Source organism: Dermacentor andersoni, chromosome 5, assembly GCF_023375885.2.
Source record: "Dermacentor andersoni chromosome 5, qqDerAnde1_hic_scaffold, whole genome shotgun sequence".
Lineage (NCBI taxonomy): Eukaryota > Metazoa > Arthropoda > Arachnida > Ixodida > Ixodidae > Dermacentor > Dermacentor andersoni.
In genome coordinates this window covers 68,946,294-68,971,371 of record NC_092818.1, presented here as the reverse complement: position 1 = coordinate 68,971,371, position 25,078 = coordinate 68,946,294, and the positions used below count along the sequence as shown (strand labels likewise).

At 46.4% G+C, this 25,078-nt stretch overlaps 1 protein-coding gene across 1 annotated transcript in view; it reads left to right on the top strand.

Moving 5' to 3' along the window:
• The window catches only part of Tbcd (tubulin folding cofactor D), a 92,153-nt gene extending 83,437 nt beyond the window's left edge, over positions 1-8,716 (top strand). Inside the window, exon 16 of the mRNA XM_050178041.3 lies at positions 5,920-8,716. Within this exon, the coding sequence (XP_050033998.2) occupies positions 5,920-6,226 (307 nt within the window). The 3' untranslated portion in view covers positions 6,227-8,716. The remainder of the gene's footprint in view (positions 1-5,919) is intronic.
• Positions 8,717-25,078: the final 16,362 nt, after the last annotated feature.

Sequence of the window (25,078 nt, the reverse complement as noted above, 5' to 3'; positions counted from 1 at the left end):
GTTTGTTATGAGAGAGCTATTTTACATCAGTACCAATCTATACTAAGTTTCGCATTTTTGACGTAGAGATCAATTAGCTTTATCCAGGTTCGTTACATTTGGGCTCCACTGTACTGGTTATGAAACCTTGTTGTGGAATCATGAGAGCATTTTTTTTTTTTCCTAGGCGTTCACACAACGTTTCAGTGAAGAGTGTCCCGAATTAATAAATGTGAGGTATTCAAGACTAAGCTGTAATTTTTGCCACCAAAAATTTGGGCCGGTAATGGAGATTCAGGACCCTGGGATGACTGCTGACAGGCTCTAGGGTAACTAAACTAAATCTTGCTGTTGACCACCACTGTTGATCACTTTAAATTTTACTGAATAACTTATGAAATGAATATTCTCTGTGCACGTGTTGCCATCCTGAAAATGCTCCCAGCTAGTGATCAAGGAGTATCCACTTGGTTAGAATCCCAGCTTCAAGGTATCCATTCCCGTAGTCAAACGATCAAATGCTTTGGTGTTCCAGTTATGTAGCACTGTGCAGGAAATATTTTGGGGGATGACAAGTGCATTTAGTTATCAGTTATGCCGCGGTCACTCGCCGTGGTTTCAAGTTATAAAGCACAGAAGGTGTCCACCCCCCACCCCTTCTCTTTATTGCCCATTAACGTTTCATTTCGCCTTGATAATATTTACCACGTTAATATTTGCGAGTACCATTTTTTATGAATCTCTAACATGCAGTCAGCTTATAACAGGGGGAAAGTAGCCTGCCTCCCATTTTTGCTGTCCTAGACAGATGGAACTTGTAGAACTTACCCACGTGGAATGTAAATTTATCCACACTTGCTGTCGTCGCAGTCATTCTTAGACAGCTGTTTACTGGTGTCTATGGACCACAACATGTCCTCCATGTGATCGCGAATGGCATGGTGCCTCGACTTACCACCCTGTCAGTTCATCCTGCAATGCACACGAGTCTTTACAGCACCAAAAACACGTTACATGGTTCTGTTGCTGCTAGCTCCACATGTGAAATAGCTTCTCTTTTAAATGCACTTTTATAATATGAGCAGCATATCATCTTCACCCACCTGCGCTAGAGTGTACTAGAATACAGTTGAGTGGGATGAGCGGATGGGACGGTGCGTGCTTTGTGGTGAGGTTTGTGATGACGAAAAATACTATGGCGGCACTGCGAATGAACTGGATTGGGCCGCATCAAGGTCGCGCCGTTGGAAACTGCTGGTGATTCTGCTCAGCGGGATCGTTCGTACTGCTTCGCGCGCTACTGTTTGCGATCAGACTGCCCTAATGGTGTTTATAATTGGATATGACATGTATTTGTATGGCTTAGGAATAGATGCATTTCGTTATCTTCTTTATTTCCTTTTATTGATTTTTAATGCCGTTCGGTGACTGCACTGGCATTGTGGCTGCAGAGTCGGCTTTCATTCTACTATGTTATTGTACGGTTCCCTTTGGAGAACAAATGTTTTTCTTGTTCTTCAAGCAGTATGTATCCCTCATTTGTATATTTTCGCATATAGTTTTTCATCAGTAGGTCTTGAGAATGCAGACGGAAAAAGCTTACGTAAACGTCCTGCTTGCTGCTTCAAACAAATAAAACATATCGACCCCATCCTGCACCCTTTACTCAGATTTACAATTTACTGGGATAGAAAAAGAAAAAAGAAAGCTTCAGTGCTACATACCATTCATGTTTCCATCATCCTCGCGTAACACAACACGAAATAATTGGCACGTTTTCTTTTATTGCGGATGGCACTCGGGCGCCAAAAACGGTTTTAGGTAGCGATTATATATGCTAATCTTTGGCCTGTAAGCCGTGTGAAATTTTTTGTCCAGTCCATGATTAACATCAAAACTCAGTGCCCTTCCACTCTGTGAAGAAGGATGACCAGTGAAGCTGTGTATGTGGGCCCCTTAGTGGCGAACTGCACCTCCACAACGGGTCAGCCCAGTATTGTACTATCTTCGAGATCGGCCCACATATGGGGAGTGCTTAACGCCTGTGTCACCTCCGCCAGCAGTCGGCCTGGCATGGTACTATCTTCGGGATTTTTTCTGCACGCAAACGCGATAGTGGAAAAGTAGCCCTTTAAACCTTCGCTGTTAAGTGGATATGGCGTTGTGCTGCTAAACTCGAGCTCACGGGTCTAAACCAGGTCTATCTGCTATCAAGTAAGTCTCAAAAATTACAATTCATACACCCTTAGTGCACTCTACGCTTGTTACGCTCTATACAACGGACCCACCTACAAACGACTTTCGGATATAACGGACCATACTTCAACCTTAGTTTGCTCGACCTATCTTATTAATGCAACGAAGTTCGCTTTTAACAGACCATGCTACAACGGACTATCGGCTATAGTGGATGAAATTAGCAGCAATTTTTGTCAAAATTTGGTGTATAAAACGGACTTTCGCCTTGTCTACATGAGCTTACAAGTGACTTGTGAGGGTCAGCTGATGATCGCAGCTCAAGGTCACGCGCGCAAAAGAGGGAGGTGGGGCGGCAGCACACCGTCTTCTTTTACGCGTGAGGCACGGGGAAGGGGGGAGGAAGAGGGGGGCGGTTCTGGCAGCTGCTGCTTCTGGAACGGCCGCGCAGGCGCATTTCTTCAAAGCGATCTGCGATATGGACAAAATGTGCGCCCGTGCGGGCGCTGTATCTTGAAAGCAATCTGCAATGTGGACAAAGTGCGCCCAGTGCCGGTAGCTTTGTATGCGCTGTGCTTTCGACGTTTAACTTGCGCTGAAGCAAGATACAGCACAAAGTTCAATTCACTCACTACTGCTACCGTGCTTCTTCACTCCAACGTTTTGACAGCAACTTTCCGCAGTCATCGAGCGAGATGTGTTCATGTTTACCTGTACACGCATCTAATCTGTGCATGTCTAATCCACGCCGCTGTCTTCCTGTATCTTAATGTTACGTCTAAAATTTTTCATGCCATGACTCATTGCGCAGTTCTTAACTTCTCAAGCTTCATTGTTAACCTTAAAGTTTCTGCGCCATGTGTTAGTACTGGTAGAGAATGCAATGGTTGTACATTTTGATTGTACAAAAAACAAATTCTCTACGCTATCTTGTAATTTTCATTTTGTTGGGCATCTATTTAGGTTCTCCTTACCAGGTTTTGACATTGCAGAAGACAGACAGTCGCAGTGCGTAGGTCACATTGCAATCGTGTCTCTAAAGTAGGATACCTACATACTCTGTGAAAGCAGTAAAAAATTCAAACAAAACCCTGCGTGCTCTTTCAAAGGAGCTGGTCCAGCTGTGAGTGAGATTGCATCACACCCTGGCTGCCTCAGTGTCACACATATGCTGCCTACGGTGCAAAAATAGCCAGCAGCAGCATGAACAACTTGGGTATTCTCATAAAAAACAGAAATGTCAGAGAGAAAAGAGGCGGGAGTCTCGGGGTAGTTGTCATTTCGAAAGAGGAGTTTTGTGCTCAACTTCAATGTGGCAGAAGGCAGGAGAGGATTGTCGCTTGTGGGTATTGATCGAGGGACCTGGAGAGGGACTCCGCAAGGGGAGGGTAGCTTGCCTCCTCGCAACATTGCTTTATAGCATTTCTTTGCTTTTCTCTCAGCTACTATAGTAAACCCTCTTTAAAAATTCTTGTGGCAGTATTCCCCCTGGATGGCACTCTATGATGCCTAGTGTGTTATCAAAGTTTCGAATGGGGCCTGGTGAAAGGCCCTTCAAGAGCTTGGAAACTGGGTTTGCTCAATTCAGTTATGGCGTGCGCCGTTGTCATTGCCATCATGCCATCACCGTTATCGTGCCGCCGTCGAGGGCCACTCCCTCACCCTCCCCATACCAACATGGAGGGTATCCACCATGTTGGCTTTGTGGCTATGGTGTTCTGCTGTAGCAACCTCATTTTGATGGGATATCTCGCAAATGCTATAGTATTCCTGAATGTGATCGCCCAAGAATACTGCCCCTGGACTGGTGATCATATACTATTTCATTCTATTCTAGTTAAAGGGAGGTTGTGGAGCTGAGCAGTTCATGTGAGCAACAGAGTGAACACAAAGGTTTAGATAAGGTCATGAGATTAAGAAGCCTTTGTACGCCTGCGTCTATGTGAATTGGGAATGCCAGATTTGTATTTGAAGCCGTCAAATTTGTTTCTTCATCAGGGAATTCCTCTACATGAAGCCCCTAGACAGTGGAACATCGGCGAGTGAGGTTCCAACTTATACATTTGCAAACATTTCAGTTTGAACACACATTAGGTGTTACCTGTCACAGTTGTGCGTAAAGTACATAAATTAGGCTAGATTGCGACTAGGCATGGCTAACCAGATATTTCTGTGAGAGGTATTCATTCTGCGGTGGGCTTATAGGTGATCATATAGTTCAACCTTGTCATGAAAAACTCGCATCTTCGTTATACCAATATATTCATTATATGCTGATATCAGTGAGAAACCTTTTAGATTTACATTGTTATACTTGATAATTATTTACATGCATGTTTGTTACATTGAAGTTCTATTGTATAGATCATATTTTGTGAGGTGCAGTGCTTTAGATCATTCAAACAGATACAGTCAAACCCGGCTATATCGAACTTGCAAAAAAACGCCTATCAGTTCGATATAGGGCATAATTCGATATAAGCCTGCTAAAGAATCGGACATTATAAAAGCACATACCATTGATAAAACCACTTCATTGATGAAACTGGCTTAGTTTCACATGAAATAGTCCTGTATTTTTTCTCCTTGGGCAATTTTGCTGCCTGCGACGCGCGCACTTCTCCACATTGTCTAAAGAGTCGGAGCGGCTGAGGCTGCAACTTTACACATTCGCGCAGAAGCACCGGACTGGTGCGAGTGCACCAATCACTTTGGACGATGTGTGCAAAGGACCAACATTGCTTTCCTAATTGTGCCCACTTTCACTTGTGCCGGTACGATGTTGGCAATCTAGTCTTCGTTTTCAGGCTCTCCTGTAGTCGCGACACCATCATTTGCACTCACAAACTCATCAACAGCTTCCGGAAATTCTGACAGCTCGCTCCAAACTTTGGCAACACCGGCAACGGCTTCGTCGCACTCATCAGAAGTTATCACCAGGCATGTGGAAGCCGGCACGTCTGAAGCGATTTCGGATTAACCACTTGTACACGGCTGTGCATACGTGTCAGGCGCTCTGGGCACCGGGACGCGAGTTTGTCCGCTTTAGCCCTAATCTCCCCCTTATTCAAGATCATGCTAAGAGTGCTTCTCGTAATCTTGCACGCTGCGGGCTCATCCGACTTCTAACCGCGTTCGACCCGATTTATGATTTCAAGCTTCACAGCAAAAATCAAATTCTGCCGCTTCATCACGGCAACACTGTGGGAGAAGGCCCACAAGGCACAAAAACAATGAACCAGAAAAGCAGCGAGACAACCCACACTTGCGCCATCTTGCACGACGAGGGTGCAAGAGCCCTGATCCTGGCTCGCCCGCAGTCTGAGCAAGCGCTGTGGGCGGACCAGGATCGTTTTTTGCAAGGGGGTGTCGATGGCTCCAGCGCGATCGCGGTAGGGAGAGCGGCTGGATGGAGCCACGCCGCAGGGTTTTCCCACCGCCACAAGGCAAAGCCAACTTCTGGGGGCACTTTTATGCTGCTTGTTCGCTATATCGGGAGTTGCTTCTATTTTTGTTTGATGTAAGCATAATTTTTGCTATATATACTCATTGTAACTATACCGTGTTCGGAAATTGTTCGATATACAGAATAATTTGATGTAAATAGGTTCGATATAGCCGGGTTCGACTGTATATAGTACGTTGTGCACAGAAGCATGTGAATTCATAGACATCGGCATTATTGGCGTTCACAAGGTGGGTAAATATGCTATATGTTTTCTTTTTTTTTTTTTTTTGCTTTAGGTCGAAGTCTTTCCAGAAACTCGAAGCCATCTCAAGCTTGCTTGCCACTTGGCTGCAGTTTGAAGGAGATGTGAGGAAGAAAGTGCTCGTAAAGCTCTTCAGGCTTTTGCAGCATCGTTGGAGCAAAGTGCGCAAGGCAACTGCACTCCGGCTGTGCGAATCTCTCTTGCTATACATGGTATTGGAAGATGAAGAAAAGTTGGAAGAGGCATGCATACTTCTGTCCGAGACAGACTGGAATGAGGGCGATATTGACACGCCTGTAGAAAAGCTCAGGAATCTGTTTGGACTGAAAAGCGAAAGCTAGTAATGAAGCGTGCCCATTATGCGTCTTCTGGTGTATACTGCAATGCTTGCAAGGTTTTCTATTTATATTTAGCGGTTAGCGGAATTAAATTTTAAATGATGTAGGAGCATTGTGCACATCTTTTTTTTTTTTACAAGCTGCTCACTTCGTGTTGCATTTATCACCGTGCTCTTCCTGTTTCGTGTAGGCTTGGGCAAATATACTATATCTTCGAATATTCATCACATAAATACTGTGCTATTCAGTATTCACTTCCATTCGAACTTCAGCATTCATAATTTTCGATGTGTCCTGAACCGGCGATCATAAATTACAAAACAGGTGTGATAAACATATCCTGTGTTTAAATCGCATTGCCATTGATGCAGCTCAAAGCCAAGACAAGCCACAGACATAGAATTTGTGTATAGTCGCCAACCGATTTTTCGAACTTGCCCGATTATTAGAACATCCCTGCGTCTAGTTTTTTTTTTCTTTATTGTTTTGTTTCACGGATTCTCTCCGTGTAGGGGGCAGAGGTAAAGGCAAAATGCGTGACAGAGCCTCTGCGCCCTTACAGTTCAAACTAACAGTTCCAGTTAGTTTCTTCATTCTTGTAGCCCGGCCCCCTCTTTATTAACGGCGACCAAAGTTTCGGACCTGATCCACGTTCACAATGGTGGAAAAATGGCGGTCGTGATGAAAGTTGGCGCCATTCAGGTTGACCTCCATACACTTGCTTTTGCCACCCTCTGCGGTGACTTGCGAGATCAAATCCCGGCTGCCGCAGCCGCATTTCGATGGTGGCGAAGTGCAAAAATGCCTATTGTCCTATGCATTGGGGGCACGTTAAGGACATCATAGTAGTCAAATATAATCCAAGTCTCCCACTATGGCGTGCTTCATAATCAAATCGTGGTTTTCGCATTTACAACCCTGGAATTCAATTGACTTGTTTTTGTTAGCGAGGTGACATCTCAACCTTCCGGGAGCCGTACATATGGCCACAGCAAATGGATGTACGTCCATTTAGTCAAATTAATTAAGCAAATAGAATGTACATTTGCAGCACGGTAACAAACCTGTCATTGAATACCATGTTACTTGCATCAATACAAGCTGGCTAAGTGTATAGCTCAGCATATGTAGACATGTAAGGAACGAGCAGTATAATAGACGAAGAGCTTACTTGTTTAGTATTGTAGTAGCCAACGACTATCTTCTGGGTTCCCTTTAAGAGTGGACGTGCACTCCTACTGTAGCAACAGGTCCAGCCTAGCCTATGCTTCGGTGATGACGAAAATGACTGTTCAATGCCAGTTCGCAGATGGTGTTGAGCCTTCTGTCTTGTTGCAGTCTGCTTCAATTTTATTGTCATGCCTCCGGAATACTAAACAAAACAAGCACGTCTGGCTTTCTTTCTTCCAGGTAACACTTTGTGAAAATTCAACAAAAAATTAATGGAATGTCTGTTATAGAAAAGTTAATGAGCAGTACAGAGCAGAAGTTTAACTGTCATTGTGGTGGCTCAGTGACTTGAATCAATAATACTTAAATAGGTCGTCAGCCAAAGTTTTTGTTATGGAATCGTTTTCGTAAGGTCTAGCAGCGCTAGTTAGGCCTAAGCATAGGGGATGTTGGTATGTTCGTACGAGAGAGCCATCAGCGATTGCATTCATGGGCTATGTTATACTAAGGGCTGTAGAAGCGACGTTCAGGTCCCTGGTTGACCAGCCAACTACAGTGAGTGTGCCTGCCAAGTTCATATGTATATGTATGCATATGTATGCTTATTGGATGGAATGGGTTAATCTCGCATGTATAGTTAGGAAACATCAAGCTGAATTTGTGCAATGCAGCCTAAACTCCGGCTGTCGTACCAACAAAATTGCTTGCGGCATTTGCAATTTGCGACACAATGGGCAAATGCATAATGCCTCCACGGCCTCGACAGTCAGGAAATTTAAAGTAGACTGAACCACAACACTGAGGAAGTGTTGGGGAAACAAATTTTGTGTATTGTTGGCAATGTAAAAAAATGTTGACATTTTTTCATAAGAATGTCTTGGGGGGGGGGGGGGAGGCAGAATAGTAGCACAATGCATACAAACCGTTTCCCAAGGTGAAACTCTTCACAACTTTGCAAGTAAAGCCCTTCCGTGTCTTTTTTCTTGGGATCTGTCCACTATTGGATGTTAAGTCAAAGGTTTATGAAAGCCCACAGATATTTGAACTACTCACTTCAAAATTCAACAATATTACTCTTCAAATTCGCTTCAAACCAAAACATTGACATTTGTGTAAGCCTAGTTTTGTGACATCACAACCTATTATTTTGCGCTAATATATATTTTTTAAGTACTGGTTATGCCTCTGTGTCATCCTATGTAATGTGTGCATATTTCAAACTGTGAGCTGGGTTCGCAGTGGTTTGCTGTTATACACATTTGCATATTGCACAGTAGATTGAACACATTGTGATCTAAATAAAGTACTGCATGATGTCAGTCACTTTGTTGTGCCTTTTTTGTGTTGTATAAAAATCCATAGCTTTGCACTAACCTATGCAGATGCTGTGAAAGTTGATGTGCATAGGTCCTCATGTAAAGCATAGAACTGCAGATGAAGTGACACCTTTGCTACTAAGAAGGCTGTATGTAAAAATTTGTTGGTGTGATGTGTGAAAAATATGCCTCAGTGTCACAATGTGTGTACCCATTGTCCTATTAATGTTGCGTCATGGTGCGTGACATGCATGTGACAATGTCACATTATCACAATGTGCTTGTGTGCACATCATTTTTTCGTTTTCTTTTTTGTGCCCACTCGGTGGTCTGGTGGTGCTTCTCTCGATGGATCCTATCACTAGGGTTAGCTTGTCGTTAAGCGTTGATGATAAGAAAGAAATAGAACAGAGCATAAAGAATTGAACCACAGTTTATTGAAATCAAGAAATGCATTTCAAGTTAAAATAGATTACTTCACAAATACCTTGCTGCAAAAAGTACTTCAAAAGGTTCAGCAGAAGCCGAGTTATTGGCAATGAAATGTCGTGGTGCTTCAGCTGCTGCTTCAATGCCTTGCACTGCGAAGGCTACGGTGAAGAGGGGCGTGCCCGCAACGCTCTGCCTACAGAATGTCACCGTGCCGCGCAGTTCAAATTTAATTTTCGATGTGCACATAGATGCTACTATTTCCGATTTTGGCACCTGCGACGTGGCAAACGTATTGAGGGGCTTTAGCCAAACGCGGTTGCCCTCAACGAGCTGCAGTGCGCACAGTCAGCGGGCTTGTTGCGGCACCCAGCGGCGGCTGCAGTGTCTACGCTACATAGCAGACTGCAGCTACATGCAACTGTAGTCCGTATGTGCAGCATTTGCTTTGTGCACGACAGGGCTTGAGTGCACGCTGGCACTCGTACATGCTCCAGTCTGGCATTGCTACGTGGTGCAGACCCACCTTGGTTGCTTAGTGGCTGTGATGTTGAGCACGAGGTCGCAGGATCGAATTCCGGCCACGGCAGTCGCATTTCGATGGGGCGAAATGTGAAAACACCCATGTAATTAGATTTAGGTGCACGTTAAAGAACCCCAGGTGGTCAAAATTTTTGGAGCCCCCCACTATGCCATCCCTCATAATCAGATTGTGGATTTGGCAAGTAAAACCCCATAATATAATTCTTTTACGAGTTGCAGACCAGCTTTGTCCTGCTGCATCTTGAACAATGATAACAGAACATTTTTAAGCGCTATCGATAACTGAATACGAAGCAAAGTCTGCCAAGGCGCCCAACCAGGAGTGAGTGCACGCTGGCAAGCTTGCATGTGGTCTAACCATAATTTTCACATGGTTCGAGGCTAGTTGAGTGCTCAAAACTAGTCGAAATTAGCAAGACCTGATGGCTACGATACCCATAAGCAGGGTGGTCAAAGTTCAATTGCCTATGCGGGTGGCCACAGCCGAGCGTGAGCAGACGGCAGTTGGCTTCTTGCGAAAGTACGTAATTGTTATTGAAATTCGAAAGCAGATTTTTGGTTACTTCAGCCTGTTTATTGAACTGCGTCAATAAATTCAGACAGTAACAGTAAGAAGAAGTGCCCTGATCCAAACACCATTCTTTATTGATGTCAGCTATTGGCGTCCAGAAAAGAGTGAGGAGCACGCTTCTGCTGAAAAGAGGGCATTTAAGAAAAAAAAGACTTTGCGCTTCACTTGCGAGCTACACGTGCCGCGCACGACTGCAGAATTTGGCTTAGATGTTCACAGCACCGTATGCTATACTCGGATTATATTGTTACAGAAGGATTAAAGAAGATGGTGGGACGCTGGCTGCTGCGTGTTGTTGGTGGTCAGCCATCTTAACTACTCTGACTCATATTGTATATATATTGTAAATACACTCTTTCTATACTCCCAACATCCCCGTAACATATTGCTGAAAGGTGTGGGGTACCACGGCTGGAAATGGAGCTCCACAGTGGACGTCGCATCACCGTCTGCACCATGAATGATGGTGAGCACGCGGGATCAACGTCGTTGCTGCCTCCTACATCACCATCGCCAGCTATGTCGCTGTCACCTTCGGTTGTCATTGTGCAACCCAAGGACCCTGGAACTTTCTGCGGGACTGATGGCACCGACGTTGAAGAGTGGGTGGCCATGTACGAACGCGTGAGTGGAATCAACAGATGAAACCCTACGCTTATGCTAGCTAACCTGTTGTTTTACCTAAGAGGCTCGGCAAAGGTGTGGTACAAAAACCACGAAGAGGAGCTAATCAGCTGGGACCAATGCAAAGAGAAGTTAGCAAAGTTGTTTGGCAAACCAGCTGGCCGTAAAATTGCGGCAAAGCAGGAACTGGCCTCCCGTGCCCAATCCCTCACGGAGTCCTATGTCTCATACATCCAGGACGTGCTGGCACTTTATCGTAAAGCCGATCACAACATGACAGTAGCTGATAGCGTCGGGCACATGCGTAAGGGCATTGCTGACTACGTGTTTAATCTGCTCATGTGCAAAAGCTACTCTACACTTGATGCTATCATTAAAGAGTGCCGACAATTCGAGCAGGCCAAAAGCCGATGCATCTTGCAGCCATTCGCCAGACTTCCCAATACTGTCACAACGTCGACGTGTGAAGATCAACCCGCACAGCAGCATGCGTTGCCATCAGAGGATGTGGTGCCAGTAGTTCAACGTGAACTGGATGCGATGGCGCCCGCAGCTTTCTATTCGCATAGCCCTGATGCTACCACATTTTCAATTCTTCTTGTGCAAGCCATAGTTTGCCAGGAACTTGGAAACATTAGTTTATATTCTGTCTGTGCTGTCGCCAATCCCAGAGCTAATGAACGCCTTTCTACTATTTTCGCTCCACCCCGATGCTTCTCTCCGCTTTATCGCAACCCAACTGAGTGGAGAACTGTGGACAAACAGCTGATATGTTTCACCTGTCGCCGCATTGGTCATGTTGCCCGATACTGTCGCAAGTCATGGCCCTCAACACCTCGCACGCCAACCAACCTGAGCCATTTTAATGGAAATACCCGCAATGTTTTGCCCACTGCCGAGTCTAACAGCACCAACAACTCCTCTAGGAACACGTGGTACGGTCGCTCACCATCGGCGCGCTGATACCAGTCTTGCCCACCGCAAACGTGTCGCCTTTCTTCCGTGCGCCAGAGCCGTTGTCACCTTTCATCCCCTGTGGCTCTTGGCCGCACCCTTTCGAAAAACTAAGGAATTCAGCCCTCAGAGGTGGTGCTGCATTGCCTACTACTGCAGCAAATCCTCTGTCTGTGCCCTCAAGGAGAAGTGCAACTGGCGTTAAAATAGACGGCGTACTTGTCTAAGCACTCGTCGACACTGAAGCCCACATATCTGTGATGAGTGTTAGCCTACGCAGATGTTTAACCCATTCACTGCCGCCCGCAGTGCGCGCGTGCAAGCCATCCATACCACGTAATTTTTCACCCAAAGTGCGCGCATGCCCCATGCTCACCTTTCTGTGCGTCATGAGCACCTAAGCAAAATATTTGCTGGATGCTTATCAAAATACATTCATTGACATTTGAGAAATATTAACATTTCACTCTGTAATGTTTCTTCAATTCACAGGCGTTTCACCGTGTGAAAAACCTTGAAGCACTCAGACATGTGAAGAGAAGTCGAATTTATCAACAACTCGGATGTCAATGTCGATGTTGAAAACTCTCGATGTCAAAAACTGTCGTCAAACTCTTGCCTTTGCTTCTGAGTTGTTGATAAATTCGACTTTGCCTGCCATCTGCTAGCTGCCTGGTTAGCTCAAATGGTAGAGCGGCTGCACCGGAAAGGCGGTGGTCCCGGGTTCAAGTCCCGGACGAGGACAAATTTTTCCTCAACTGCGAAGCTTCTCTTTCGAGGAACCCGTATGGGTTTCCTTTATTGCACTTAGCTACGTCTGGGTGGATGTCTCATTTTTCCTTTATTAATTACTCCTCTCCACCTTGCGGGTTTCCACAGAACCATTACGTCAAACTCTTGCCTTTGCTTCTGAGTTGTTGATAAACTCAACTTCGCCTGCCATCTGCTAGCCGCCTGGTTAGCTCAGATGGTAGAGCGGCTGCCCCGGAAAGGCAGTGGTCCTGGGTTCGATTCTCGTATGGGTTTCCTTTATAGCACTCAGCTACGTCTGGGTGGATGTCTAATTTTTCCTCTATTAATTACTCCTTTCCACCTTGCGGGTTTCCACAGAACTATTACGTCATCCTCCCTTCTGTGCCACGTGTTGCAACTGAGTACGTTCGTGAAGTCGTCGATCGCACTCACATGGCACGTCAAGTCGCCCAATCTTGTTTATTAGCCTCGCAGCATATACAAAAAGAGCATTATGACCGGTGCCATCGCAATGTTAAGTTCGCGCCTGGTGCTTGGGTGCTCCTTTGGTCACCATGTCATCGGGTTGGCCTGTCCCAGAAACTTCTCTCTCACTACACAGGGCCTTATGAAGTCCTACATCAAGTTAACGACGTAAATTAAGAGATTTCGCCGCTACAGTCTGATGCATCCTCAAGTCCGACGCCTGTTGATGTCGTGCACGTTTCGCAGCTGAAACTGTACTTCAATCGCAATTATTCGCCTACCATGCGCTGAGATGGCGCTTAATCACCCGGGGGTCCTGTTACGGAAGGATGAAAAAAGAGAGAGGAAGAAGAAGATCGTTGGGCGCTGGCTGCTGCATGTTGTTTGTGGTCAGCCACCTTAACTACTCTGACTCATTTTGTATATATATTGTAAATACACTCTTTCTATACTCCCAACATCCCCGTAACAATATTTTTTCACCAAGCCTGAAGGGCAGTTCAGGGCCTCTTAAAACCGGTCCTAGGTAGGTACAAGAAAATCGCAAGAGATGCCCCAACCCCGAAACATAATCGACCCCTTGCTAAGCTCCCAGCTTAAAGAAGCTGAAAAGTTACCCACCTGAAAGTTACTTAGCACACTGAAAGTTAGCCCACCCTATATTTTCAATTCACTTTCTCTCGATCTTAGGGTGGCTCTCTCTTGGGATTTCAGGGTGTTGGACTATTATCATCAGGTGTTGAAAGGGCAGCAAGCAGTTAACCTTGTGCCATGATGCCTGCCTCCCCAAAGATAATTAAGCCAGGAGTGTATGAAGCAGTCGCTTTGGCTGGTGGAAATCTCCCAAGAGGAGCGCCCACCCTCGGAACATGAATGGTGTCAAAGTGAGTGGCAGCGTTCGTACCTGTGTGGATCTATGTATTGCTGCGGCGGACCACACGCATTTTGGTTTGCCATTCTCGGGAGAGACGCTAATAGATGCATCCGCACGGTGACATTCACGTGCAGGAAATAGAGCTAAGCGTATGGCCGTGAGGATGGTGCAGTCTCTTTTTCCACTAGCTCTCACAAAATCTCAAAAGAAAACTTGTTTCTTAGTATCCATATTTTTTTTTCTTTTCGCATGAAAGTTGCTTTCTTTACCATCCCTGGAGCTTCTAATTTCTTGGATTTGCTAGACGCATACTCGTGAAGTTAGCCGCCATGGTGGCTTAGTGGTTATGGCATTGGGCTGCTAAGCAGGAGGTTGCAGGCTCGGCAGAAGCATCCCGATGGCATGAAATGAAAATAAAACCCTCGTGTACTTAAATTTAAGTGCGCATTAAAGAATTCCAGGTGGTCAAAATTAAACCGGAGTGCCTCATAATCATATTGGGGTTTTGGCACATGACATCGCAGAATTAAATTTTTTGGTTTTATTCTTTTATATGTATTAAAGTCTGGTGCACTATAGCCACCATGCTATCACACAACAGCAGTGCATTGCAAGGTTTTGCTCTCTGCACAGACTCTTGAAGCAGTATGTGGCACCTGTCCGTGTATTTCGAAGGCCGAACAAGCAATATTGCAGTGGACTACGATAACATCATGTGCATCGCATAGATTTTTTTTTTTTTAATGGTGGTGAGTAGAAGTGAAGGTCTTCATTGTCATGCTCCTGAAAACTTCTCAATTTTGTGGTTTTTGGGAAGCTTTAGCTCGGGGACGAGTCCGATTTCCCTATTCAATTTAACAGAAATACAGAAATGCTTTCACGATACAACTGCTAGAGACACATTTGAATGAAATTTGTTGCATTTGAGAATAAACATCGAACTCTAGGAAGCAGAAATCTGATTTAGGACCTTGACAGTCTTGCACAGGTTGGCAAAAATTAAAAGGTAAGAAAAAAATATAAACACGAAGTTTGCAAATCCGTTATGCTGTACCAAGAACAGATATCGTGGTTCTGTAATGTACATCTGTTAGAGCATCTCAAGAGGACAAATTTTATATGTGAATTTGTAGCATACATTGAATTGTTACATTGCTTTTGAGAGTTTTGCAAAAGATCTATGAAAAGATTAGCGGCATATTTCAAAGAGCGATGTTAAATACATCGCCTTTTTACATTTATCGTTTTTCACGCGTGAGCTCCCACTTTGAAGATTTGCGAAGCGGGTGTACGAACCTCGGCGGTGAAAGTTGGCTCAGCAGCAAGAATGAGGTCAGTGTCGCAGCTGTGACGATGCACTATGGATGACCTAGATTATAATAGGCAAGTGGCACTGCGGATGACGTTATCGGCACAGATGGTGCGGTGCCAGTTAGCACAGGTAGCATGGCACGGAATGGATGGCTTCAGCGCCCGATTTTGCAGCTGAACAGCAAGCTGGAAGGACGGTAATGGTAGATAATGACAGAAATGGGCAAAAGTACACTCACCTGAAAAATGGGTTGACTTTGTGGATCGAGGTCGTTCTTTATTGCTGTGTTGATCGCGATCGAAAGTGGTCGTGTGACACCGGCATAAATCATTGAGATGATTTGAGCGTGTAGCTTCAAAAGGCGATCAGTACTGGCCGCTGCCCTATCGGATACTGACATCTGACAGTTTCAAAGTTGCTGCCTCTTATAACCGGCGGAAAACAACTTTCCTTTGGTAAGCAGTTCACAGAGCAAACGGCGCCGGCAGAATCTGGATATGTCGTACAAGTTACATATGTAGAAAAGCATTTGCTACATGCTTGTCTCACTGCAGGAAATATTATGTATTCCGGTTTCTTAGTCAGACGTTCGATCGCATATTTTATGTTTCTTGTTTGAATATATCCACCTCGACTGCCGCTCTGAGGTTTAGAACCGCGAAATAAATTTTTGCAATGTGCTAGACCGAGCTTTATCACAGTCGGCACCGTAAGCGATGTTTGCGAGATAGATTGTTGAGCTGTTTTAATAAATTTGTACAAACGAAAACAACTGAAAAAGCTACTTGAAATGACAGTCAGAAGTATCCTACACTACAGAACCAGAGCGAACAAATGAAAGATCCCCGACAACTCCTTGCACTTTCCAGCAACTGCAGCTCATGTAATCGTAATGTTTACCAGAAACGCTGGCGGCGAACGCTATGCACAAAGGCGAGCTTTATGGTACAAATGCGGCCTTTTGCATGGGCCGATCTTCTGTTATTGTTTCACACTTTAAATATTTCAGTCCGAGATGATTTAACATAAAAGGCATGCGCTGTTGGTGTTTTTGTTTCATGACATCTGTTTGTGGGCTGTCATTCTCGAAATTCCAAGGAATAACTTTGTAATGAATGTAACAAGGTATGAAGGTATAGAATATATACAGCAATTTTCGCTCATGGGATGCCAATGACATCTACAACACCGGATTTCTTGCGATGCGAGGCCCTTAACACTGTCTCGTTGAAATTCCTAAGCACACAGCTACACGGTTAGACGAGCTTCCCGTTATGTAGATGAATGAATTATAGCAAAAAAGGGGCATGACACAGTCACCCGACAATTTGCGATTCTCCGCAAGAAATTGTAGTAGAGGGTCTATTATGGCTATGCATGTGTAAAAACTGGGCTGTAAAAGCATACAGTGGAACCCCGGTTTTGCGACGACCCGGGTTTTACGACGGATTAGCGCAGTCCCGGCGAAGTCCCCATAGAAGCAATGCATTAAAAACCCCGGTTATCCAACACAATTTTACGCCTGGCCTGCGTTATACGACGACCCTCGCAAAGCGCGGGACAGAACGGTGCACGAAAGAAAAGTGCCGCGGGTCTCTTTCCTCGCTCCGTTTCTCCACATGCGGACACCGCTCGACCGGTTCGCTCCAGCGCAGCTTTCTTCCCTGCCTCGTCTCATCGTTCGTTTCTCTCTCCCCTACCAGCAGCCGCCCGCAACGCTCGCTGTGCTGAAATAGTGCCTTTTCTTCTCCACAATCACTTTCTCCCTGCCTTCTCAGTGGCATCGCCTCTCGTCGCGTTGGGAAAGTGTTTCTCTCCTTCCAGTTTCCCAGCAGCGGATCGCCGACAGGGTAGCGCAGAGAGGCCTAGGTTTATCGCACATGTTCTTCGTCGTAATCCTAGCGACCAGCGTTCAGCGTAAGTTTTGAGTTGTGTGGAGCAACGTGATGCACGATGTCCCAAAAGCAGACAGTTATATCGCTCGGCCATAAGCTGAATATTATCGACGAAGCAGAAAAGCGGCATGGAGCCACGAAAGCCAGCATTGCCCGGGACCTTAAGATACCCGAATCTTCGCTTAAGACAATCCTGGCAAACAAAGCGGTGATATTGCAGAATGCCAACAAGTTCGGGCTCAAGCGAAAAGCGGCAAAAGAAGGACAGCACGAGAAGTTAGAAAAAGTTCTCGTCAAGTGGCTGCATCAAGAACGGAGCTCTGCGATCAACGTTAACGGCGCCATTCTAAAAGAAAAGGCGGACCTTGTGGCATTGCGTCTGGGCATCGATGACTTTCAGGCATCGAACGGGTGGCTGGATCGCTTTAAAAAACGAAACAGGATTGTGTACAGCCGCTCCTGCGGAGAAAGCACTTCCGTGGACGTTTCAACGTTGAACGAGTGGATGGAGTCGCTGCCGGAGATGATTGCTGCATACAAGCCCTGCGACGTTTTCAACGCCGATGAGAGTGGTATAATTTTACCATATGCCGCCCGAGCAAACACTTGCGTTTAAGGGTGACAGCTGTCATGGTGGCAAGCGTAGCGAAGAGCGTGTGACGGCACTATTCTTTGCTAACGAGGACTGTTCCGAGAGGCTGCCCATGCTCATTATTGGAAAGTTTGCAAAGCTACGGTGCTTTAAGAACTTGAAGACGCTGCTGTGCAGCTACAACTTCAACAAAAAGGCGTGGATGACGTCTTCGCTCTTCAGCAATTTTTCACAGCAACTGGATAACAAAATGGGTGCTAAGGCGAGGAAAATATTGCTTTTCGTGGACAACGCACCGAGCCACCCACCCGATACATCCAGCCTGAGGAACATAAAGGTTGTTTTTTCTCCGCCTGACTGCACAAGCCAGCTGCAGCCGCTAGATGCTGGCATCATTAAGTGCATCAAGCAAGGGTACCGGAAGCGGTTAGTGCAGCGTCAGCTGGCGGCTATGGAGCGCAGCGAGTCGGAAAAAAAGATCACTGTGCTCGACGCCATGCATTTTATTGCCAGTTCGTGGAACGCAGTGTTGCAAAGCATAATCACTAACTCGTTCAAGCACTGTGGCTTTAAGCGAGAGACTGCCTCCTCTGCTGGGGACGCAACAACTTCGATGTCGCTCGAGGCTGATGCAGGCTTCACCGACGACGATTTCGAGGGTTTAAACCTCGCCATGGCCTTCGCCAAGTACATGGAGGCTGACGACAACGTTGCGATCTGCGGCGAGGTGTCGCTGGATGACACCATCGAGGAGGCTTTGCCTAGTGCCGACACCGCTGCAACGTCGTATGAGGACAACGACGACGCCACAGATGCCATGCCTGTGCCTACCACCTTCGCCGAGGTGCTATGGGACATAGACAGCATCCGGAACGTCATCTGTTCATGTGCCGCCACAGAGGTCCTCCTTTTGGACGTTGCCCAACTCGAGCGAAAGCTCATGGTTCGCGGATCAAACAAGGTCCAAAAGAAACTTAGACTTTTTTTAAAGTTCGCGCTGGCTGGCGGGAATCGCGACAGTGGGCAGTGGAGTGCCGTAAAGGTTCGTTTGAATAAAGTATGATTGGTACCTGTACTGCAGCATTAATTCTTATCACATTTACTTTTTTGGTAATTTGGGTTTCCAAGCCCTTTAGAGTACATTAGTAGTTTACATTGAAGTTTCTCGTAAATCCGTCGCGCGAAATAAGTATTTTTATAAGCATAATTTACGTTCGGATTTTATGGCGCTTTTTCGCAGTCCCGAGAAAGTCGTTTAATTGGGGTTCCACTGTATTTCTGTCCAAAATATGAGCTAGAACTCGCCGGCTCTAAGCCGTGCCCTCTGGCACCGAGTGCCATATTGCCATGCCATGTGCGACGTCATGTGCTGCATGGAACCAAGCCATTGTCTGCTACAGAGTGAGCCACCACACCACCCGAGGTCAGAGCATATAGCTGCCGTTTGTTGCCACATTTGCATATCGCACACCATGTCTTTGACACTGCCAACTTCGTGTGAAGAAGCAAGCGATTAATCTTTGGGCAGCAGAAGCAGCGATGGCATCGTATATACGCTGTGCATGTTGACTTTGGCCCCGTTGCCACGAGCTCAAATGACGAAGACAGTGTGGAAAACATTGTCAACAGAGATGACGACATTGGTGTTGCACAAAACGCTGGTGATATGCCTTCTGCACTGATGAGTACTATGGCTTCATTGCATCATACTTCGTGTGTGCAGCGCTGCTTAGCCAGCAATTCACGGGAGACGAAGTGTGGCGCTACTTTGCACAATGCATATTGTTATGCGCATAGATTGTTTGCTGGCATGCATTCCATGCATGCCTGTTCCTCGGATGCGTACTCGACAAAACTACGATTTTGCTCAACTGCCACGTGTCCGCACCAGTTTTTTTCCTTCCTCGCTGCAGTTGCGTGCGCCAAATGTAAACAAATGCCCACGCACGACATGTGCCCACGCACACGTGTTCGTGGCACAAGAAATTTGCGTGATGTGCGCTTTGGCGCACATCACGCAAAATTATGCACATCACGCTAACCAATGGTTAGCGTGATGGTTTATGCACATCAATGGTTTATAACATCAATGGTTTATGCACATCACGCATAAAGCATTATTTGAACTTACGTTATTGCACCCGATATCGATAAAAAAAAATAGCAAGGCTGACATTTGGCTGGGGCACTGCCTAGCTGCCTGAAGCCTCAAGAAATGTCAATAGAGCACCTCCAAGAGCATAATACTCGCCGTGCAGCTCACTCGGCTGTGTTACAATTCTTTTTCGAGCAGCGTAAACAGATTGTCAGCTGCAAATACCTACCATTTCGCCTCTTCAGTGGGGTTAGTTCAATGGGCAGTGGACATCGCAAGCTCAAAAAATTATGGTGAAAAAGTCACTGACAAATTTGTGCAAATTACCATTTTAACTAACAACCACAAGGCGCATGTTGCAATGGCGCAGATGTAGCCAGTCGACAATGTATCCAGTTACAATTAAATCTGTAAATGCAATGTGGAACATAATGCATTCATGTTGTAGTTGCTCTCCTCCTGCAGCATAAAAATGTGAGCAAAGTAACTGAGACAATAATGCCTTTTGCACACACTTATACAACGTATACCTTGAAACTGGTGCAACTTCAGAATGAGGGCAACAATTTTGCTATATCAACATGTCGCATAAACTCATTTTTGTTCCGATGTTTTGTTCAACATGCAGGCTCTGCCTTTGTAAGTGACCACACGGGATAGGCAAATTAGCGGCATCTCACACGATTTTTAAAAATTATCTTGCAGGTTAAAAAAGAGCAATGCCTCAGTTAATTTCTGACTCTGGGTTAATAGAAGTTTATATATTTTTGGAAGCAAGCTCACAAAGTCGAGCGTTGAGTAAAGCTTGGTACAAGACTTGGCAGGAGGATTTGTACGCCACCTGATAAAGAAAGGACATTGCATGTTTCAGGCGTCATTGTGGCTAGTGCAGACAGACGTAGACAGCTACAGAAGACATCTGCTGCCTTAACATGCATGCCCTAACTTGCATGTTTACATTTGCATGTAAACATGCAAATAAGAAAACGGCATTGAGGCCCGTGGAACCGCTACACAGCAAGGCTTGCAATGAACGTTGAATAAAACAACAAAAGAACCTTCGGCGTGTGCAACGCGTGACTTCGCAGCTGACATGACAGCATTTAGATATCTGCCTTCTGCTCCACTGTGATGGTAGTTGCCTCCGCTTTCCACTTGGCTCATCGCGGTCGAGCAGCACATATGGCACACAACACAGCTGTGTGATCGAGGCGGCAAGCGAACTTCACCGCGTTGGTTTGACTCGGCCGGCTTGTAGCCTACAAGACTGCACCGATGCCAATGCGATCTCGGAGGCCACACCCAGTTGCGAGCCCGCGCGGCACGCTGCAGGAAGAGGCCAAAGTGAATGCACGGCTTGGGCGTGACCTCAGAGAGTGCACCGCGGAGACCTGTGAGGCCAAGCCCAGATGCGGCTGCCTGAGCGACGCGCCATGTAGAAAGGTGTGAATGCACTAATCTTTCGCACCACCGCGATAGCAGCGCAGCACGGCATGACTGTACTCGTAGGCAACTTCCTGTGGCTATGAAGGGAAAGCTATGCGGGTGGTGCTTCTGCACATGCGTCACCGCGCCAAGTAGCCCACCAGAGTTTTACAGTGCTTTTGGTTGCGCTAGAGTACACTCTAGTTGCGCGGAACTAACGGTGAATCAACGCAGCTTCCACGTGCGACGGTTTTGCATTTGCCCGGACGCAGAAAGGAAAAGCTGCAAAATAAGTAAACGTTTACATTCAGTGGTGTGTTTTGCCAAGCTTATTTGCCTGTTGCTAATAAGGTTTATGTTCAAGGTATCTACCAAGTTGACATATCGAAATTCCCTCAGTTTTCCAGGTTTTCCCTGCATTTGCAAAATTCCTTGAGTGACACAGAACTTTGTTTTACATCAAGACGGGCTGACACAATGTCACCCAATGCTGTTACTCTCTATATACTAGTAAGCACGTTAGAAATTGAAAAAAAAAAGCAACTTAATCAAGTTTGAATAGTAAGGACTAGTGTTTATTTTACTCAAAAGAAAACAGAAGGGAGGGTTAGTAAAATACACAGCTAATCAAATATCTTTGAAAAAAAAGAAATAGGTAAAGCCATATGCATTGCAAATCGAGCCGAGCATATTCAAATACGAATAAAAAGAGATGCATACAGAAGCAAATATTTTCAAATATGAGCTATTTCTATCAACTGATAGCAAGCTCTTTGGTATGGGGCCCAAACTTTGTCACAAGTAAAATTCTCTCTCCCTGCAGCTGGAAAGTCAAGTTTCGATATGGGGCTCTTGCATTGCCCAGGGGGCGCTGCGAAAAAGGTGCTAAAAAGCGCCCTCTGTCCTAAAATGGGTCGTACCAAGCTCGGTCGTCTGCTTGGGAAAGCACGTTTACAATATGGACCCGCCACTTTCGGTTGTGTTGTACCATGGCCTGCAGCGAATATCGGGCGCCGAAGATTTTTTCAGGGGCGGCACGCTGCGTAAAGGCAAGAAATTATGCAGTGGCGAATACGTGTATGCCGTTCAAGAATTAAGCGGCGAAGTTTTAGCGCGGTGTCAATCGCAAGTGAAGCGAGTCGCGTACGAAGTGAAACTTCAGGTAAGGTTTGCACGCTGCTAGATTCAGGCGCACAAACGCGAGGAAATGCTTGCTATAAATGAATCCACAGCAGCGATAAGCAGACATCATGTGTACGGAACTGCTCGAGCACACGACGGTACGCGCCGCGATGGCAGCGGTCTTTCAGCATGCCGCGATGTACAAACTGCTCGAGCGCACGATCGTACGCGCCGCGACGGCAGCGGTCTTTCGACATGCCGCGAAACGGCGGGTCTCCTGCAATCTTTGTTGACTGCATGCCGCTAAACAAGTAGTTATGCCTGCGTTGTAGTAGCGGCCATCTGTCCCTTTTAGTAACTGGTAATAACTGATGCAATGCATATGAGCTCGCACGTACCTGCGAATCGCGCTGCAGCGCGAGCTCGTGCGCTGCTCGCTTGATGTAGTTTTTAATGACAACGCTCGAAAATCGATCTGCTGTAATCAATACTATCTTGCTGCGCTGCCTCAACATGCTGGCTTGAGGTCAAGTATGAGCACATTTAACTCTCTAACCTGTGCTGCTCGTAGTGGGGTAGTGAATTGTCACCGAATCAACCCGGCCATTTGTGGTCATTTGCACACACCTGGGCACTTCACCACTTCACAGCGGTCAAATTGTTAATTGTCGCTGTGGCCGGGTTTCGAATCGTGAATCACCAGCCATGCCTGCTGCGATGTCGGTCTGCCGTCGGGACTGTAGGTGCAAAAGACCGAATTTTAGAACGCAGTTCTATAATCAAGCAAGCTTCAAGACAGGCGAAGCAGTCAGCATGGCGCGAAGTTTCGCTACCCAGCGCGACGAACTGCATGCAGTTATACAGCGCGCCCGACGCTCCGCTTCGTGAAGCCTTGAAGGGAAACGATAGAATCGGATGTTGGGATTCAGGCCTTCTTGTTCATGGCAGCCCACGCAGTATCGACGGTGACGCTTTTTCGATGCTGAGCTAGGTCCCTCCGGATCGGCGTCGCCGATTCCTTCTGCTTCCAGCATTACGTCCCACGGCACACGGAGAGTCCGTTTTCGTTAAACTATAGGCTGCGACCAGCTCGCAGCGTGGTCGACGTGGTCTGTGAGAAGTGACGAGCCTTTTTGCACTCGCAACAGGGCAGAAAAAAGTGCGAATCGACGCAAAACTCGGTCTAGAAACGTGCTTCGCCACAGCCAGGGCTCAATTCTATGATACGACCCAAGCTGGTACGACCCAGATGTCGTTTCCCGCGCCGCCACCAGGCGCCGCTACTATACCTCAAACTCCAGCGCAAGACGCCCATACTCTCACTTTGTTCACAATATGCCTCAGTGTCGCGTTTCACTACTTAAAAAAGTTTATTTTGGTTTGGATGAGGTACACCTGCATCTAGGCATTAGCCAACACTTTGCTTTTTGAGCTCAAGCATCTTCAAAGAAGCGGTGGCACACTACCTTAAATTTCCCGTTTATTCCTCAATGCGCGCCGGTGCTTTCTGTTGTCCTCCTTCCACCCCGTGTTCGCCCCATGGACCATTTGAAGCATCCTCTTGGTCAGTTGTACAGTCGAAAGTTCGATTTTTCGTACTCCCTAGGATTCGCTAAAACTTCCGAAAAACCGGGCAGTTCGAAAAAATGAATGCATGTTTCTTACTGCCCTTAGAGGCTCAAATCGCCACAGGCACATCCCAGAAAGCTCTGAAGGGCTAGTGATTTGCGTACTTATTGCGCAAATCGGTACTCATGCTGGTACAGGAGATGGCGGGTGCACGAGTGTATAATTAAAGAATACACACTGGGCCCCGTGACAATTGCCCCTTACCCGACTTGTTAAGCTTCACCGCGTAACATTGCTGTATTGTAGCGAAGCTTAATTTCGGAAACCGGTATAATTCAATATGCGTCGTGCTTTCCAAGCTTCAAAGCCATTGGTGAGTACAACAAAGGCCGAGTCGGCGCCCAACAGCGGCGAATTCCTAACAGTAGCGAACGTCGAAGTAGCTAGGCCTGAGATAAGCAAACTAGCGGCGGTAGGGGCTTTGATTGATGCCGTTTTGTACCTGCGGTCACGGCAAAAAGCTGGGAAAATCGGATGGCGAAGGGTTCTTGCATCCGAAATTTCATACGTTCTTATGCATTCTCTATGAGGCACGTAGTGGTGCCGCGAAGCCGTCCGAATTACCGGGCGTCCGGAAAATCTGTCGTCGACTGTACACTGGCAAGTCTTCCAGCCGACGACACGGCGTCAACGATTCCAATCTGTCACTCGAGCCAGCATTAGCGCGACTTTCATTCCCTTTCAATAAAACTATAGCTAATTTTCCCCGATAGAAGCATAAATTCCTTGAGTTTTCCCTGAGCATTTCCGAACTATCCGTAGCTTTTCTTTAATAGCCACAGAAAGTTGTCCGCGAGTATAGCACAGAATTGGGGGGGGGGGGGGGGGGCGCATACCCCCGAGATTGCGCCAGGGAGATTTCGGAGTGCACGCCCACCTACGCGCGGATCGTGCAGCCAGGCACGCTCAAGAGAGGTCGGTGGAGAAGTGCGATAGTGAATTGCTGCTTGCCACGGAGGAAGGAAACTAAGGAGAGGCCCTGACGTCACTCTTTGTGAAGCAAAAGTGAAGCCGGAATTTGGCGTTGCTCATGGCGATGCTCCGCCTTTTGGGCCACCCTCCTCTCTTGTTTACATTTTTCGCGAA